At 44.1% G+C, this 18,820-nt stretch overlaps 1 protein-coding gene across 2 annotated transcripts in view; it reads left to right on the top strand.

Moving 5' to 3' along the window:
- The window catches only part of LOC117345511 (WAP four-disulfide core domain protein 5-like), a 28,769-nt gene extending 25,797 nt beyond the window's left edge, over positions 1-2,972 (top strand). For both annotated transcript variants that reach the window (XM_033914268.1, XM_033914267.1), the window contains exon 4: positions 2,587-2,972. In XM_033914268.1, the coding sequence (XP_033770159.1) occupies positions 2,587-2,591 (5 nt within the window). In that variant the 3' untranslated portion in view covers positions 2,592-2,972. The remainder of the gene's footprint in view (positions 1-2,586) is intronic.
- Positions 2,973-18,820: the final 15,848 nt, after the last annotated feature.

Here is an 18,820-nt window from a genome sequence, read left to right as displayed (position 1 = left end):
TAGGGATCCAGATTTTCCGATTGGAAAATCTGGCCACCCTAGTCACATTCTTAATTGTCTTGTATGTATGTGTTGTGCAATGTGATCACTAGAGAATGACACGGGGAATAAAATCTGTCCCCGTCACCGCCCCGTCCCCGTCCCCGCAGCATCCACCCTTCCCTCTCACCACCTCACCGCCCTTCAGCGGCCCGAGAATCTCCCTCCCTCCCCCTTACCTTTGCGGTGTGAGTAAAGAAACTTAAGGGAGGGAAGGCGCATGGTCCCCTCCCAACCGGAAGTTGCGTCAGAGGAGAAGCTTCCGCCCACACACACGCGACTGCAGGCACAGGCAGGTTTCGCCAACTTCAGTAAGTTCCTTTTCTAAAGCGCCGCGAAGGTAAGGGGGAGGGAGGGAGATAGATTTGGCCGTAGGTAGATAGGGAGGGAGGGAGGCACGTGATTGGAGACCGCGCGCCTCCCTCCCTTAACTGCGGGGACAAGGCCATTCACCGCTCCACGGGGCAGTGGATGGCCTTGTCCCCATGCCCGCAGTGAGCACCTTTTCCCCCCCACCGTTTCAGCGGGTTACCCTTGGCTACCCGCGGGTAACTGCCACCGTGTCATTCTCTAGTGATCACATCTATTTAAGGTCCCTTTCTGGTTATAAAAGCTCAGACAGATCGTCTCTACATAATTCTTTCATTGATAATCATTTATTTCTTTAGTTTTTTATCCTGTCCTCCCAGAAAGCTCAGAACGGATTACAAGTTAACATACATAGCGTTAAATATACTGGAGGAGATACAGTCACTACAACTGAGGGAGTTATCAATTAGCGGTGATACATGTTCATGTACATAGAGCCGTGTCCCGCAAACTTTCTTGAGCTACGGCGTGCTAAACATAGTGGTTGCGGCTCGAGGCAACCGGAAGCGCATGACATCATCATCATGGTGATGTCCGCGCATGTGAGAAGGCCCTTCAGATGGGCCCTGAGTCGTAAGTGTGGGGGTGCCAGCAAGGGAGAGGGCCTCTCCTCCTCCTGAGTGTGTCACGGCGCACCTGATATCTCAGGAGGCACACAGTTTGCGATACACTGACATAGAGTGATACGTACATACTGGAAAAGTTACTGACATGGATGTTTATACAGATATCTGTGTTCCGGTAAATTGATGTAGAGTGAAGCAGTTGAAGGGGGTGATCTGAATCCAGTTTAGCATAACAATTTGGCATGGTTTATCAACTTGACAATTTGCTTTGGTTTACAGACTGCAATGTTGTGTGTGGTGGGACTCGGAGCTCTGAGACCATCAGAAGGGATGCCTGCTGCATTCTACGGAAACTACCCTTGCTAAAGTTTCCTATGACCTGTTCTTAGCCAGATCCAAAAGCCGTTACCCTATCCTCATCCTTGTCGATCTGTCTGCCATCTTTGATACTGTTGATCATCGCCTACTTCTTGAAACGCTGTCTTTGTTCGGATCCCAGGGTTCTGCCCTCTCCTGGTTTTCTTCCTATCTCTCCCATCGCACCTTCAGTATATGCAGCGGTGGTTCCTCCTCCACAGCCTACCCATTATCGATTGGTGTACCTCAAGCCTCCTTTTCTCAATCTACACTTGCTCACTTGGAGTGCTAATCTCTTCACACAGCTTCCAGTATCATCTCTATGTTGACGATTCCCAGATCTACCTCTCTGCGCCAAATATCTCTACTGAAACCCAGAACAGAGTCTCAGCTTGCCTGTCCAACAATGCCACCTGGATGTCTCACCGCCATCTAAAATTGACTATGGCTAAAACAGAGCTGCTTATCTTCCCGCCTAAACCCACCTCTCCACTTCCCTCGTTCTCCATCTCTGTGGACAACATTCCCATCCTTCCTGTTTTGTCTGCTCATAATCTCAGGATAAACTTTGACTCCTCTCTCTCCTTCACCATCCAGATACAACATATCGCTAAAACCTGCTGCTTCTTCCTCTATAATATTAACAAAATCCGACCCTTCCTCTCTGAGCATACTACCAAAACACTTATTCATGCCCTCATCACCTCGCGCTTAGACTACTGCAACTCGGTACTCTCAGGCCTTTCGCTTAGCCATCTCGCTCCCCTTCAATCCATCTAGAATTTGGCTGCATGACTCATATTCCAGGAGAGCCACTATACTCACATTACCCCTCTCCTAAAATCACTTCAATGGCTTCCCATCGTAAGTCCCTTTTACCTGTGCCCTTGTCTCCAACTGCCAAATCCAGACTCCTTCCCTTCTGCCTTGCCGCACCGTATGCTTGGAACAAGCTCCCTGAATCTCTAGGGCGAGCTCCTTCTCTGGCAGTGTTCAAGACCCGTTTAAAAGCCCACCTCTTTGAGAGTGCTTTCAAATTTTAATTCCTCTTATCTTGGGTTCTGCATTCCCTACCCTCTATGTTAGATTGTAAGCTCTTCCGAGCAGGGACTGTCTATAAATGTCAAAATGTTCAGCGCGGCGTACTCCTTTCAGTGCTATATAAGTGATAAGTAGTATTAAGAAGAGAGGAGAGAACTGGAAATGGACAAATGTGAATAGAGTTAATTGAGAGTCTCTGATTTTCTCTTTGCAGAATAACTGCGCTACAGATGGATGCCGGCCTTTTCAGCTCTGGCACAAAAGAACGCATTATAGTTCACTTATTTCTGACATAGATCTCACTTATGGAACACACAGCACCTGGATCAACCAGGACCATCGTTGACATCTGTATTACCATTTATTTCGGCGGCTCATTAGAGCTAATCACCCCTAGTGCCTGTGATCTCAAAGAAGGACCAAAAAGTCTAGAATATGTAGTTGTGACTGTTTTTGCTGTGTGCATAATTTGTTTTCTGATGCAGTGAAACATGCAGTGCTGAAGAAACCCCCCAAAGATTACAGTTCATATAAAACGCTACAAAAATGTATACCCGGATCTCTTCAATATTTGTCAGAATAAAAAGCCTGAACAATGCAGTCTGCTCGTTTTCTTTCCTGCAGTTTCTTCTGAGGGGTTCAGGGAAGTTCCTGTGAGTAATGGGGGTAATTGTACGGCAGGGCTCCCAGTGGATATGTTGCCTTTGTAAACGCTGGGGAAAGAAGGTGAACAGTTTACCATATTTTCATGCATAGAGCACCGGATTCTATATATGGTTGTAAGGATTGTTAGTGTGGCCCCCACAATATTAGGTGGTAGGGGCTACGTGAGAGGCGCCCTTACAAACGCCAGGTCCCAGGTTCAGTTCCCTCACTGAAGATTCACCAGGAAGTAGACTCAAATAAGAAACAGCCAGAATGATTGCATAAAGAATATATTATAAAAATAGTTTTACAGAAAACCAATATTCAGAAGCATTACCATAAAGCATTACAATTAAGGAGAGAGCAAAGCAGTTTCCCTGCCTTACAGAGTTCAGAGGCAAAGAGACAGAGAAGCGTGAAGTTCTAGGGAGAGCCAGAGAGAGAAAGGGGGATGGGGTGATGGTCTAAGTTTCGGGTTCCAGAGATCGGCCAGAGAGAAAGAAAGAGATAGAGAGAAGGATAGACACAGAGATAGATAGCTCAAGAGATAGACCCATGTGTGTTGCAGAGAGGAGGCTTTTATAGTTTGGAATCTTATTCTGAATATAGAAACTATTGAGCTTCAATAGAAGTTAAATCTCCCCCTCCTTAGTAAACTGTGCTAGACAGAAGAATAATAGGCTGAAGTCATATATGTATTTCCAGTATGTCTCTGACAATAGTTTCTGATTAACTCTAGTTATCTGTACACCTGGACCCATTGTCCTAAGAACTCTCTTAATCAGACATTAACACATTAACACCTTTTAGCTAATCATGATTTAATCAGGGCTACTTGAAACCATCTTCCTGGATGCTTTCTGTGAATAAGCATTCAGGATCTATTTGCATCTACATTCCAGAGTGAGATTGATATAATTTCCCATAGGCCTTCGCTGACATTAGTTATGCCAACTGAAAATGCTGATTGCTAGCAATAGCTATGCTGACAATGGTCACCAAAGTCATGTAAGGAAATCTGTGCACATTGCTGACTTGCACATACAACTTAATTGGTTATCAAGCCATTCATCACCATTAATTGGCAATTAACAAGCAATTACCGGTTGTAATTGCCCCCAACCATTCCGAATCAAAAAAATCCCAATGCCCATGTTCATCCGTGGTCCCGCTTCAGGTTAGCCTTGAAAGTTGCAGAGCATTCCACATTAAAACGAAGAAGCAGCGAAAAGCTCTACAGTCCCAAATTCAAAATAACCTACCATGGAAAACAGTTTGATTAGTAAATGGCAATAAGGCTGGAATTTAAGATCTCGATAACTGAGAATGGCCACTCCCAAAACATAAGACTGTGAATCTCTTTAGACATTTTGGCCCCGATTCTGCAAACTGCGCCTAACTTTAGGCGTGATTTATACATCCGTGGAGAGCAAGTCGCGCTTCGCGTTATTAAGGCGTGAGATACACGTCTCCAATAATATATTTTTTTCACTTGTAGATGCCAGGTGGATGTCCCTACAATGTATTTAGTTAAATGTAAAAATGTGTTTTTTACTGATTCTGTTCCATTATTTTAGGATTGTAAGCTTTAACATAATATAAACACAGAATACCATCTTTAAAAGGATACTTATAATATATTATTTTCAGTGGGAGTTGAACTGGGAACATCAGAGTGAATCTTGAAAAAATGTGGCATGTTAACACGCTAACCTTCATTCTAATCCGCTATGCTAGACAATAATAGCAATTCTGGTTTTATTATAATGTTCCGTGCAGGCAGTTAATTCTGCTAGGATAGATGCCAGGAGACAACACAAGCTTGATCTTACTGCCCTGTCATATTCTTTTTCTTCATTATGTCAGGATTGGAAGCTTTAACATGATAAAAACAAACAAAAAAAATAACACAGTATACCATCTTAAAAAGGATATTTATAATATTTCATTTTCAGTGAGAGGTACTGATTGGGAGTTGAACTGTGAACATCACTGTTGAAAGGTATAAGTTTAACCTCTGTGCTTCATAGGAAGCTGTATAGTAATTGTAAAATGAGCTCCTTGAAGCAGTGTAAAGAATAGCTGTTTGAGCATTGTTTGGACTGTAGATAGACGTGGTTTGGGCTTCATAAAGACATTAGTTGGATAGATGCTGTTTAGGCAGCCCTCTAGGTCATCCGCTGAGCTTTGTTTTGGGCATCAGATAGACATTTCTCTGAATGGAGTTTAGGCAGATTTTGGACGTTTCCAAAGTGATCTTCTAAATACAGTTCAGGCATTTTATTTTGTGATTCAGCCAGCATATAAACAGGACACATCCATACAAGCATATTGAATTTAAAACTGCCTAAAGAAGCAATGTTATTAGCTTATTACAGCACATAAAAATCACAGCTTCAGGTTTCAAGCTCCAAATAACACCCCCTTTCTCACTAAACTTTGCTCCAATCAGCTCATTCTTCAAAGCACAGAAAGCCCATAACTTCATTTGGAAAGCTTAAAAACAGAATAAAACCCATAACAGACCTGAATGTGGCTTCTAGTTGCAAAGGAAGGCGCGAAAGTGGGAGTTGAACTCACAACCTCTTCAAGATCAGCATAGAGCTTTTACTCACTGAGCTACACCACCTTCCACTCCAGTTTCTCTGACTCCCCTGTGATCTGCTAAGGTATCATCTGCTTAGCTATCATTTCACAGTCAGCTGAGACAAAAGACTGTTAATTCAATGGTTTAAAGCAGTGTTTTTCAACCTTTTTACACCTATGGACCGGCAGAAATAAAAGAATTATTCTGTGGACCGGCGGTTGAAGAACACTGGGCTAAGTCGTGGGTCAGACCCCGCCAAGTTTCCAAGTTTATCCAAGTTTATTAAATAATTTGATTAATCGCCTACTCTACATTCAAGGCGATGTACAAGATAATACTAAAAATTATAAACATAGGTAAAATATATAAATAGACAATATTACAAAAAACAAACACAATTTAAAATAAAAAATTAAGTTGTTACTTACTATATCGAAACAGTAGGAAAATTCATTAATGGTTACATTTTATATTAAGTTCAAAATAAAAAAGGTAAAAACATAGGGGGGGGGAAAAAGACAATAAAAAAGATAGATAAAAATAATAAAAGATCATTATTCACTAAAAGCATCGTTAAAAAGGAAACTTTTGAGCTTAATCTTAAATTTTCGAGGTTCTTTTCTTCTCTTATATATATTGGGAGATCATTCCAGGACTGAGGGGCTGTCACCGAAAAAATAGTGAGACGTCTTGTATTAATGATTTTTAACGAAGGAATGGTTAATAGATGTTGATCCTGTCTCTACCCAATCTCCACCCCAGACCCCGCCCCCATAATAGTACGAATTGCACCTTGCACGTCCCGTGCCTCATCTGGAAGCCTTCCCTCTGACGTTGCAACGTCAGAGAGAAGGCTTCCGGTTCAGGCGCAGGATGCCCGTAGGAGCCACTGCCCGTGGCTTTGTGCACCGACTCAGTTAGGAAGAGGGAGCTGGCTCGAAGATAACGCCGTATCGATCACACCGTGGACCGGCGGTTGAAGAACACTGTTTTGGGCCTGATGCACGTGCTGGTCCTGTGAACTGGCAGGAAATTTATGTGGACTGGCACTGGTCCATGGACTGGTGGTTGAAGAAAACTGGTTTAAAGCATTGGTTTCATTATCCCAAAAGCCAGAATCTCAAGTATGGTTGAATAAATGTGACATGGAGCCAAATACTGCTGTTTTTATGAATTGCAAACTCCACTTTTGGAATTGATTGCTTCTAGTATTGCTAATGTTGTGCTGTTTGAGATGAAAATTAGATCGGATTGGTCTGTAGCTTGTAATTTGCATTAAAATGAGTATTGTATCAGCTGAAGTACATGAGGGAGTCGAACCCACACCAGGCTCACACACCAACCTTCATTCTAACCGCTGTGCTACACAATATAAAATGATAACAATTCAGGTTGGATTATACTGTTGCATTTAGGCGTCTTTAAGGCACCGTAGCGTAGCGCCTGAAGTATGCCGTAACGGCTGCCGTTAAGCATATCTTAAGCTGTCAGGGTAGGAAACGTCTCCCCTGACTGAAAGAAGCCATTTCTGGCTCACCAAGTTAAGGCAGTAAAAACCGGTTTTCTTTCATGGTAATAAAAACCAAAAACAATTATGCAGTGTCTCTTAAACTCTGTGCCACTCTGTGCCCTGAAGCGGTTCTAGAATTTTACTTTATTTTAAAAAATTCCCTTAAGAACAGAAGAAACGCCCTCTCCGGATCAGACCTAAGTCCGTCTAGTCCGGCGATCCGCACACGCGGAGGCCCATTTAGGTACTCCTTGATGGAGACCCGGTTTTCCCGTATCCCTCAATATGATTAGCAAGAAGGTGCGCATCCAACTTGCGTTTGAAACCCAGAACAGTCGTCTCCGTCACCACCTCCTCCGGGAGAGCATTCCAAGCGCCCACCACTCGTTGTGCGAAACAGAACTTCCCGACGTTGGTCCTGAACCTGCTGCCGCTCAGTTTCAGGCTATGACCTCTTGTCCGTGTCACATCTGAAAATGTTAGCAATGCGGGTTCCTGATCTATTTTGTCAAATCCTTTTAATATTTTAAAAGTCTCTCTTCTCGAGGGTGAACATTTTAAAAACTTTTTTATTTAAAGACGCTTTTAACGTTTAAAAATGCATTATATTTAACTTTCTATTTTTAAAATTACTTTTTATCTAATTTTCACACTCCCTTTCCGCATGTTTTTTCCTGCCCCCTCTTCTTCCTTTTTTTAGATTATGAAAAAGATTAAATATTGTAACTATTCCCTCCCATTTTTTTTCCCTCCTTATGTATCATGTCAGTCTGTTTTGTCTGTTTGTATCTGAACCCAACTTATTGTTGTACTTTGAAAATTCTATTTATTTTAAATAAATTGTTCATCGCTTAGCTTGTAATAAGCGATCAATCAAATGCTAATAAACTTGGAAACTTGGAAACTTGGAACAGTCCCAGTTTCTCGAGGCGTTCTCTGTAGCTCAAATTCTCCATACCTTTGACTAGTTTCGTGGTTCGCCTCTGCACCCTCTCCAGCAGAGTTATATCCTTCTTGAGGTATGGAGACCAGTGTTGGACACAGTATTCACTAGAATAGATGACATGTACGTTGCGTACGCAAGGGTCTGTCAATGTTATGAACGTCTGTTTGCGTAAGGATACAACTGCTCAGACAAGCATCATTCTTTGATGGGATTGGACCTTAAAAACCAACGGCAAGTCATTTTAAGTTAATTTTTACGTTTTATGCAGTGGTTATCCTAACGTGAGCAACAAAGCAATCAAGGATTTGTTATTGCTTGGATCTTATCTCTACGAACTCGGGGCTCCTTTTACTAAGGTGCGCTAGCGGGTTTCGCGCGCACTCACGCGCTAAACGCTAACGCCTCCATAGAGCTTGCGTTAGTATTTTTTCATTTAGCGTGTGAAAGGACACATTTGAAAGGACATAAGTTTTCTGTCTCTGTCTGTGCTGGAGGTAATCAAACACTTGATGTTTGGGAAGAGGCCATTTAATCTTGTTAATAAAGTTAGTTGTTTGGAGACAATAGAGGTTCGACCCCCCCCCCCCCCCCCCCACTGCCATGTACCGGTTGAGAGTGATAAGGGAAGCTTTTAACACCTTTAGATTTAAACAATGAAGTACATATCCTGCTCACGCACCCCCTCCCCTCTCTTGTCCAACCCCCTTTTCCTGTGATGGTTACCACTGACCCATGTAAAAAGATATATAAATGGATGTACACTGATAATAAAACAGGCAATCTCTTTAGGACACTGTCTGCGTATCTTTTCTCTCTAAGGAGAATGCCTTCGGATATCTGTACCCAGATGTGGGTGTGGGCAGGGCAGTTTCGGGACCAAGAAACGGACCTGATTCGTTTCAGCGTGTGGTTAGCTCGCACTAAAAAACGCTAGCGCACCTTAGTAAACAAAGCCCTTGGATATTCAGCTCTGACAAAAAAAGAGAGAACAACTGCAGATGTTGGATGATGAAATGCGTGTTTGCTTGCCGACTATCGAGCCACGTTTTCAGTTAATTTGCGCTCAAAAACAAGCCCATCCATCGCACTGATTAGCAATTCTATTCTATCTACTTTAGTTTCACCGTTGTTACAATTACCCATACATAGCTTAAAGAACTTTAAATAAATAGCTCTCAGATTTAGGGGTCCTTTTATTAAGCCGCGGTAGGGGTTTATGCACGGAATATCATGTGTTAAACCACCTGCTGCGCTAGTCCCTGACGCCTCCATTGACGAGGCATTAGGTTTTTTGCTTGCCGCGGGGCTTAGCGCATGATTAAATGTCCGATGCGCTAACCCCGCTAGGGCGGCTTAATAAAAGGACCCCTTAATTTTTTGTTGGTTTTGCAGATTTATAATTTCAATTATAATGTGCCGCAAAAACACATATGCTCCATTTAGTGTGCCAGAGCTAAAAAGGTTTGAGACACTGCTATTTGGTGACCACTCGAGGTCACACTGAAAGCGAAAATAAAATCAGGATGCTATTTTGCGGCCACTAGAGGTCACCAGTGTGAACTGTTCTCAGGTCTGAGTGAAACAGAGGAACAGACTCTGTGCTCATAAAAGCTTCTATGCAAACATTTGTTTTTCCACATAAGATTTAACAGCTTATTTCTAGCAAGAAATGATCCACGCAGAATTGTCTTATACTGTGTATTGTGTTACATAAGAACATAAGAAGTTGCCTCCGCTGAGGCAGACCAGAGGTCCATCTCGCCCAGCGGTCCGCTCCCGCGGCGGCCCATCAGGCCCATTTGCCTGATCAGTGGTCCCCGACTATTCCTATAACTTGCCTCTCACTCCTATCCCTATAACCTTCCTCTACTCCTATCTGTACCCCTCAATCCCTTTGTCCTCTAGGAACCTATCCAAACCTTCTTTGAAGCCCTGCAACGTGCTTCTGCCTATCACAGCCTCCGGAAGCGCGTTCCATGTATCCACCACTCTCTGGGTGAAAAAGAACTTCCTAGCGTTTGTTCTAAATCTGTCCCCTTTTAATTTCTCCGAGTGCCCCCTTGTACTTGTGGTCCCCCATAATTTGAAAAATCTGTCCCTGTCTACTTTTTCTATGCCCTTCATGATCTTGAAGGCTTCTATCATGTCTCCTCTAAGTCTCTGCTTCTCCAGGGAGAACAGCCCCAGCTCTTTCAGCCTGTCAGTATATGAGAGATTTTCCATACCCTTTATTAGCTTTGTTGCTCTTCTCTGGACTCCCTCCAGCACTGCCATGTCCTTCATGAGGTACGGCGACCGGTACTGGACACAGTATTCCAGATGCGGGCGCACCATAGCACAATACAGTGGCAGGATGACTTCCTTCGTCCTGGTCGTGATACCCTTCTTAATGATGCCCAACATTTTGTTTGCTTTCCTTGAGGCTGTGGCGCACTGCGCCGACGCCTTCAATGTTGTGTCTACCATCACTCCCAGGTCTCTTTCAAGGTTACTCACCCCTAGCGGTGATCCCCCCATTTTGTAAGTGAACATCGGGTTCTTTTTCCCTACATGCATGACCTTGCATTTCCCTATGTTGAAGCTCATCTGCCACTTTTTGGCCCATTCTTCCAGCGTCATCAGATCCTTTTGGAGATCTTCGCAGTCTTCCGTGGTTTTGACCCTGCTGTATAGCTTGGTGTCATCCGCAAATTTAATGACCTCACATTTTGTTCCCGCCTCCAGGTCGTTAATAAATATATTGAACAGGAGTGGTCCCAGCACCGACCCCTGTGGAACTCCGCTCGTGACCCATTGCAAGTCTGAGTAATGGCCCTTTACTCCAACCCTCTGTTTCCTATCTGCCAGCCAGTTTTTGATCCATCGGTGGACCTCCCCTTGCACCCCGTGGTTCCATAGCTTCCTTAGTAGTCTTTCGTGCGGTACCTTGTCGAAGGCTTTTTGGAAGTCAAGGTAAATGATGTCTATGGATTCCCCTTTATCCACCTGGCTGTTTACCCCCTCAAAGAAGTGCAATAAGTTTGTGAGGCATGACCTTCCCTTGCAGAAGCCATGCTGGCTCGACTTTAGCTGTCCATTGTTTTCGATGTGCTCACAGATGCTGTCCTTAATCAGCGCTTCCATCATCTTTCCCGGGACTGAGGTCAAGCTCACCGGCCTGTAGTTTCCTGGGTCACCCCTTGAACCCTTCTTGAAGATGGGCATGACATTTGCTATTTTCCAGTCTTCCGGAATCTCTCCAGTTTTTAAGGATAGGTGTTATGTGATCTCATCTCAATATGGGCTCTGTGTGATCTCAAAAGACTCCAGTGTTCTGGGAGTTTTAAGTAGGGTTACTAGATTTTACTTTAGTAAAATCTGAACCTCCTAGACCTGTCCCCAGACCCGCCCATCCCAGCCCCATTACGCCCCATCCCGTCCCCAAACCCGCCCTAGCCCCCCCCCCCAATGGCCTGCCCTCATTGGGAAGGAGGGCATCCACACATGCATGGATGCAACATGATGACATCATGCGCATCCATGCATGCAACATGATGACATCATGCGCATCCATGCATGCGCATGATGTGTGTTCAGATGCCCTCCTGCCTGATGCGATTTTTGAGAATGTTTTTTAAAACCCGGACAAAGTGCCGGGTTTTGAAAAGCTGTCTAGATCCCCGGACGTGTCCTCGAAAAGGAGTACATGTCCGTGGAAATCCGGACGTCTGGTAACCCTAGTTTTAGGACCATAAGGAGAGAAACTGGAGATGGACCAAGGCATGGATCTCAAAGTCCCTCCTTGAGGGCCGCAATCCAGTCGGGTTTTCAGGATTTCCCCAATGAATATGCATTAAAAGCAGTGCGTGCACATAGATCTCATGCATATTCATTAGGGAAATCCTGAAAATCCGACTGGATTGCGGCCCTCAAGGAGGGACTTTGAGACCCCTGATGTAGATGGTTGCCTGATCCCTATCAGCTCTCAAACTCAGGTTCTACTTCTCCCTGCCAGCTTTGAGGCACAGACTGTCGAAGTCTGCCTGGCACTAGTTCTGCTCCCCAACTACTGGCGTTCCCATTGAAGCCCACGCCAGCCTCGATCCTGCTCCGTTTTTGCCATTGATGGAATCCAAGCCACAAACAGCAGCAAAAACAAGGTCTAAAAGACTTTCAGAATAACTGTCTCAAGCCCTGGACTACCAATAATGTCACATGAACTGTGATGGGGGGATCCTCAGTGTGAAGGCTCAGCGAAGGGAGAACAATCTCCAGCGCTCACATATTTGGGGGAAGATCTAATAACCTCCACCTGCACACCATCATCGGGTCCCTCCCGTGTGCACAAACCAACCAAATAATCAAGTGAACAAATTATAAGTGATAATAATAAATCACATTTTCACAGTGCCAGTAAAGAAAGCAAACGGAGTGAGGTACTTTGAAAGTCCCCCAGCCGACGCCCAGGAAAATAATAAAGCAGACTTAGCTTGCAGACATAGTCCGGAGATGAAAACAGTGGCGGGGCAACAAAACCCACTGCCAAAGTCAGTTTCAGAGACTCTGGGTCCCTTCCTCAGGAACCTGTAGGATTGAACGGACAGCAATCATTCAGCCATGAGCAGCAACAGAAGCAAACAAGCCAGTCTCCTTAATTTTTTCCTGAGCGTTGGCTGGGGGACTTTCAAAGTACCTCACTCTCTTTGCTTTCTTTTTTGGCACTGTGAAAATGTCTCTTTTGATCCCATTCGTTGCTTAAACTCAGTCCTCTGTCTTAGGCTCTGAGAATTTGATTAAAAAAAAAAGTTCTTAACTTTCTATTATATTTTTATCAATACTTTTAAAATTTCTTACCCTCCGTTTGTATTTTCCTTTTATTTATCCTTTATTATATGTATTGTAGTTCTCCCTACTTCCCTTATGTATTGGTCCGTCAGGTCCGTCTGTGTTGGTTTTAGTTAATAATTAAGACCCTGCTTTTAATTGTAAATCGCTTTGAATTAATGATATTGCGATACATCAAAATTTTAATAAATCTTGAAACTTAAACTTGAAAACTAATATAAAATTTAAGCACAATTTAAAGATTAAAAGCATCTTTAAAAAGAAAACTTTTAAAATTACTTTTAAAATGACTCAAATCGTTTTCCTCTCTTAAATGCTGAGGCATGGCATTCCAAAGCTGCGGTGCCATCACTGAAAACATATCATGTTTGTGTGTAGAGGGGGGTTTCTCACCACATTTCTGGGTACCTTTTACAGTAAAATCAAATATGTATGTTTGTGAAGAAAAGGCAGAAAAACTGAGTGGAGGATGCAAGCCAAGAGAGAGGTGAGGGAGCACTAGGAAAAGTGGAGATTTTCTAGTTTTACACAATAAGCATTTTACATTTTGTTGCATTGGGATGATTTATTGATTCAAATCCTTAATCAGACCTAGTTATACCTGAAGCAAACAGAGAGAGTGAAATGTAATGGCGTGCGGTCAAGATCTTCAAGGGATTCACCCTACCCTCTGAAGGCCCTGAGGGCACTGCTCTGAATTTGATTGGTTGAGTAAGCAACAAGCAAATGCTGCTCAGCCAATCATATTCAGATCAATACTGTCAGGGCCTTCAGGGGGTTCAGAGAATCTCCTGCCCAAGAGTCCTGACGTTGTTGTTTCTTTACTCTTTGATGCATTTTGACTGGTTGAGCAGACTGCCTACTCAACAAATCAAACTGCATCAAGCAGAAAGTAAATTTAAAAAAAAAAAATAAAAAAGCAGGGCTATAGAGATGGGGATTCAGTGATCCCCTGAAAGTCCTCACTCCGAGCCACTGGTGAAGTGGACTTGTCCAAGATCCTGACATAGATAACCTGGACATACAGATGAATCAACTGGACATACTGGCCTCACTTGTGTATGCTGGACACTACAGACCTATATTTTCTCATAGCCAGGCCCAGCCTGTACCTTGCTGTCTGTAAATACACCTCTGCTACAACGTTTTTGTCCCCATTCCCTGCTGGGAGGATATTTCTCCAAGGTTCTGCTGAACTATTATCAGTGCTGTATGACTTCATATGCCAGGCACCCTGGAAAGCCATAAAACTTTTATAATGAGCAAGGATCCCTGCAGAACGATGTGGGTGTAGCGAGATGAGAGAACTTGGTACCAAAACATTTGCTCCCTGTCTCTGAACCAAGTTATGGGAACCACTAATTAGCATCTACCAAGTGATAAAGATCTCAGCGCTGGAGAAAGAAAGTTCACCAAGAGTTCTCTGTTTCTGCAAGGCCCCCCCTACTGAGGAGGGGGGTGGAGGTGAGAGAGGCGTGGACTGAGAGGAGGAGTTAGGCATATATTATTTTATGTACCAATAGGGAATTACATAACCAGAATTCGGGGATGGATTTTTTGGAACAAAGGAAGAATTGCTCTGTATAAAAAAACACATGCATTTTAGGTAGAGCCAGAGAGATTAACTTACTTATGCTACAGGGATCTGCTAGCCCCCTGACTGACAATACATTTTTCTGATATGTCTCTGCTGCTGTAATACTGTAAGTTTTTATACTAACAATAAACGAATATTGTCTGTTTTGGAAGATGCAATGCCGTCTTGTAGTTATTCCAATGAGGTAAACAAAGCAGCCTTTACTTCAATCCCAAGTGGGGGAAGCGAAGTTTGAACTCTGGCTTCTCTGGTTCTCTAACCATGAGGCTGCTCCTTCACACATCACACAGTCAGCCTTTTTCTTAACGCAGCTTAGCAAAAGAACTCCTTTGCTTTTATCGCCTACAGTTCATGAGATGCATGGGCAGGAGGGCTCTGATGGGCTGGTTCAATTCCTTGGGATTATTTTTCTCAAAACGACTCTTCCTCACAATAATGCTGAATTTTCTATAACGTATTTTTATATATCATATATAATCACCGACTTGTCAATAAAACATTTTCGAAACCTTGTGTGTTGTTGTTTTTTTTTGTACAATGTGCTCAGTGCTTCTCCACCCAGGGACTTGGACTAAGATCATAGCAGGCATAAAACTTGGATTTTTAAAGCACTTTTCTGCACTTTGGGGGAAATAGTTGCACAGGGTAGGACCTGAATTGGACTGCACACTTCACCGCCGGAGAACAGCGTTCCAGATAAGTAGCCAAAATTATTGAGTTCTATTTATGTTCATACACTACAAAGATCATTGACTTTAAACAGCAGCTTAGAGCTACTATTGAGGTGGGAACACAAGTGTGCGATGATAGGTCCCTTCAATCCAATTCATGGTCCTTACGTTTAGCTTATGACCTGGTGATGTCCTGCCACACGTGCTTTTCAGAAACGGCAGGAATTACCTGTTACTCCGCTGTCTTCCACCAACCAGGGCATTATTGTGTCAGACCAAAAGAGGTTATATAGAAGCATTTCTATGTGTAAACAGAAGCATTTAGATGTAGAGATCACATACATGTGTGAATGGCAATTTCAAAAAATCTCTGGGTGTGGAGGGGCGTGGCTTGGGTGAGCCAGAAATCTACACATGTTATGTTATGTGCAATCTCGTATCCCGCTGAATCATCACAAATTGGAGGTCGCGACAACCAGAAGTTACTTCAGAAGGAAGGACCCGGCTGAATGAAGGCCACAGAGGTAGAGCTGTGAAGATTTATCTAGTTGCTGAAGCTCCCTGAGATATGGCTAGGCACAGGGTTGGAAGGGGAGGTGGGGAGGAAGGTATAGAGGGGCCGACCCACAATACTCATATTCTTTACGCGGGAGCAAAGCTTTTTTTTTCACTCCCACACCCGCAATAAACTGCCTACGTTTTTCTCCTTCCCACAGGGATGGGTCCCCACGTCATTCTCTACTGCAGATAAAGGCCAAATGGCCCATCCAATCTGCAGCTTCCACTATTTTCTCCTCTCCCTATAGGCTAAGGCTGCATTGTGAGGTCATAGAGCATTATGGTTATAAGCCACGCTTCTTAACACTTGCATTGTGAGGTCACAGAGATTTGCAAGAATTTCCAAGAACTGTGCAGCGCCTGGTAGTACAGCCCGAAAGGAAAGCTATGGTTGGCAATAAACTGTCACCGCGCCTCATTCCCTGAAGAAAGTTCTGAAACGGGGCTCGTCGGAAGAGGTGGTGCCATTTATCACATTGTAAGTAATTCAGACGAATAGATGAAGAAATTAAAGATAGACATGAAAGATATCTAACTGGGATCGATGAGGATTGTAGCCAGGTTGGGTTACATTACCCGCCCGGCAGTCTGAAGATCCTTTATACAGAATATCTCTGCTATGAAGGCTATATTATATGCAATGGTGTAAACATTTATGTTTATTATCATTTCTTATACCACATCACCATATTATAGATCTCAGCGGTTTACATTCTGAATTATCCGCTATAATAAAACCCTTAGCGCGCATGCGCAGTTGAAACTTCATGAGGCCACATACACAGTAGGAGCCTTCGGCGGTTTGCGACATGTACGGTGGTTTCCCTAGCAACGTTCCTGCCCCGATCTCTGACGCCGGCTGACTTCTGACGACGCCTCTCCTTCTCACCCCCGGACCAGCAGCGGCAGCAGCCGCTGGGTATTTGCTTGGCTGGCCCACATCGATAATGCGAAGCGGGCCGGCCTAGCAAAAGCCCCGAGGCTGCCCGGACTAGCGGATGCTGGACAGTGAGCAGGTAAGGGAGAAGGGGTACTACTGGACAGGGGGGAGGTAAAAGGAATGGAGAAGGGCTACTGCTGGACAGGGGGAACAGGGAAAGGGTGCTGCTGGACATGGGGGAGGTAAAAGTAAGGAAGAAGGGAAGACAGACAGGGGGCAGAGAGAAAGAAATAAAAAAGACAGACAGACAGGGGGCAGAGAGAAAGAAATGCTTAAGTCTACACATCTATTCTAGCATCCGTTAATGTAACGGGCTAAAAAACTAGTATTAAATAATAATAATAATGAGAATTTTGTACAATAAGAGAAAAAAGAGAGCAGACAATCTTGAGTTCAAATTGAAAGAAAGAGAATCAGAGCGTAGGGAAAAATAAACAGATCAATAAAATATTAATAAGATTTTTTCATAAACTGGACAGGTCAATCAATCGATAAATAACAAACACAAGTATAATAAAAAGAAAGTAAAATCACGGAGAGTAATTTAAAATCTGCCATTAAGGCAGCTTGGTCTCCACAGTAGGACAAGGTCTGCAATCAGGATGGCAAAGGAAGGCGCCACTGCCCAGGTCCAGGAGTGGAGGAGGGGGCCCAACGGCCGAAGGTGGCAGATCGAGGAGAGAAGGAGGAGACTTCAGGCGGCTGCCTCGGACGGGGCTGATTCGCCGGCTGTATGCTACAATGATATTTGGATATTAACAGGAGCCGTGACCATATTATTGTGCTGTCTGAATAGCGGCCGGTGTGTGGTTAGCTTTCAGGTCACCGCGCTTACTTCTTGGATATTATCACCAGTGCCAGGACAGGGTTGGCATTGACCATCAGGCTCAGTTCAGGCCACTGGATGGAGCTTAAAAACTGCTGATGGTCACAGGCTGAATATTACCTCTTGATTCCCCCCAAAACCTTAAAATACTTTGAAAAATGTGCAGGATGTCCGGGTAAATCCGGACGTTTGGTAACCCAACCTAAGGCAGGCTTTGTTGAGTCATGGAAATGTTTTAGTTTCTAAAGTTTCCTTGGTTTGAAGACCTGGACTTCTCTGCTTTTTCGTTTGGACTCATCTAGATCAGTGTTCTTCAACCACCGGTCTATGGACCAGTGCCGGTCCATAAAAATTTCCTGCCTGTCCACAAGGCCAGCACGTGCAGCAGGCCCAAAACAGTGTTCTTCAACCGCCGGTCCACGGTGCGATCAATGCGGCGTTATCTTCGAGCCAGCTCCCTCTTCCTAACTGATTCGGTGCACAAAGCCACGGGCAGTGGCTCCTATGGGCATCCTGCGCCTGAACCGGAAGCCTTCTCTCCGACGTTGCAACGTCAGAGGGAAGGCTTCCAGATGAGGCACGAGACGTGCAAGGTGCAATTAGTACTATTATGGGGGCGGGGTCTGGGGTGGAGATTGGGTAGAGATGGGCGGGGTCTGACCCACGACTTAGCCCGGTGTTCTTCAACCGCCGGTCCATGGACCGATGCCGGTCCACAGAATAATTCTTTTATTTCTGCCAGTCCATAGGTGTAAAAACGTTGAAAAACACTGATCTAGAGTGAGCTGCTAGGGAAAGGATTGGATGCAGTATGTTTCTCCTTTCTCGGAAGTGTCTGGGCTCCAGGAAGTTACTCTTTGAGCCGGGAGGCCACAGGTTAGTGAAAAGAGCTCCATTGTGTTTGCAGAATTTGCAGTGGGGTCTTCTTCTACACAACCTTGAGGAGGGCTCGTGTACTGATGAACCGTAGTGGGCCGAGATTCCTTCGTTGGGTTGGCTGAATTTTTTGCTATATTATGGGTGTTGACTGCCTCTACCAGGGCTAATAACACTGGATGAATATCAACAGTGAGGGCGTTGTTCTTCCACCTTTCTCATTAATGACTGAGAAGTGACCTTGTGCAGAGCAGAAAATGAGCAATGAGCCAAAATGTAAAGACTAAATTACATGATGCCTTTTTTCCCCCTTATACACCCTTGATAATGATGCCCTGGAACCCTTTACCTTGCAAAGGATCGACGCATTTCATTACACAGTCTTTAATGCAGCACTTCTGATTATCAGGGCAGAGGTAATCGCTGGAGCACACAAGGAGCCCTGCTGGCGATGGAGTCCAAGGAAGA

Source organism: Geotrypetes seraphini, chromosome 11 (assembly GCF_902459505.1).
Source record: "Geotrypetes seraphini chromosome 11, aGeoSer1.1, whole genome shotgun sequence".
Taxonomy (NCBI): domain Eukaryota; kingdom Metazoa; phylum Chordata; class Amphibia; order Gymnophiona; family Dermophiidae; genus Geotrypetes; species Geotrypetes seraphini.
Note: the sequence above shows the minus strand (reverse complement) of the source record. Positions and strands in the feature narration are given on the sequence as shown.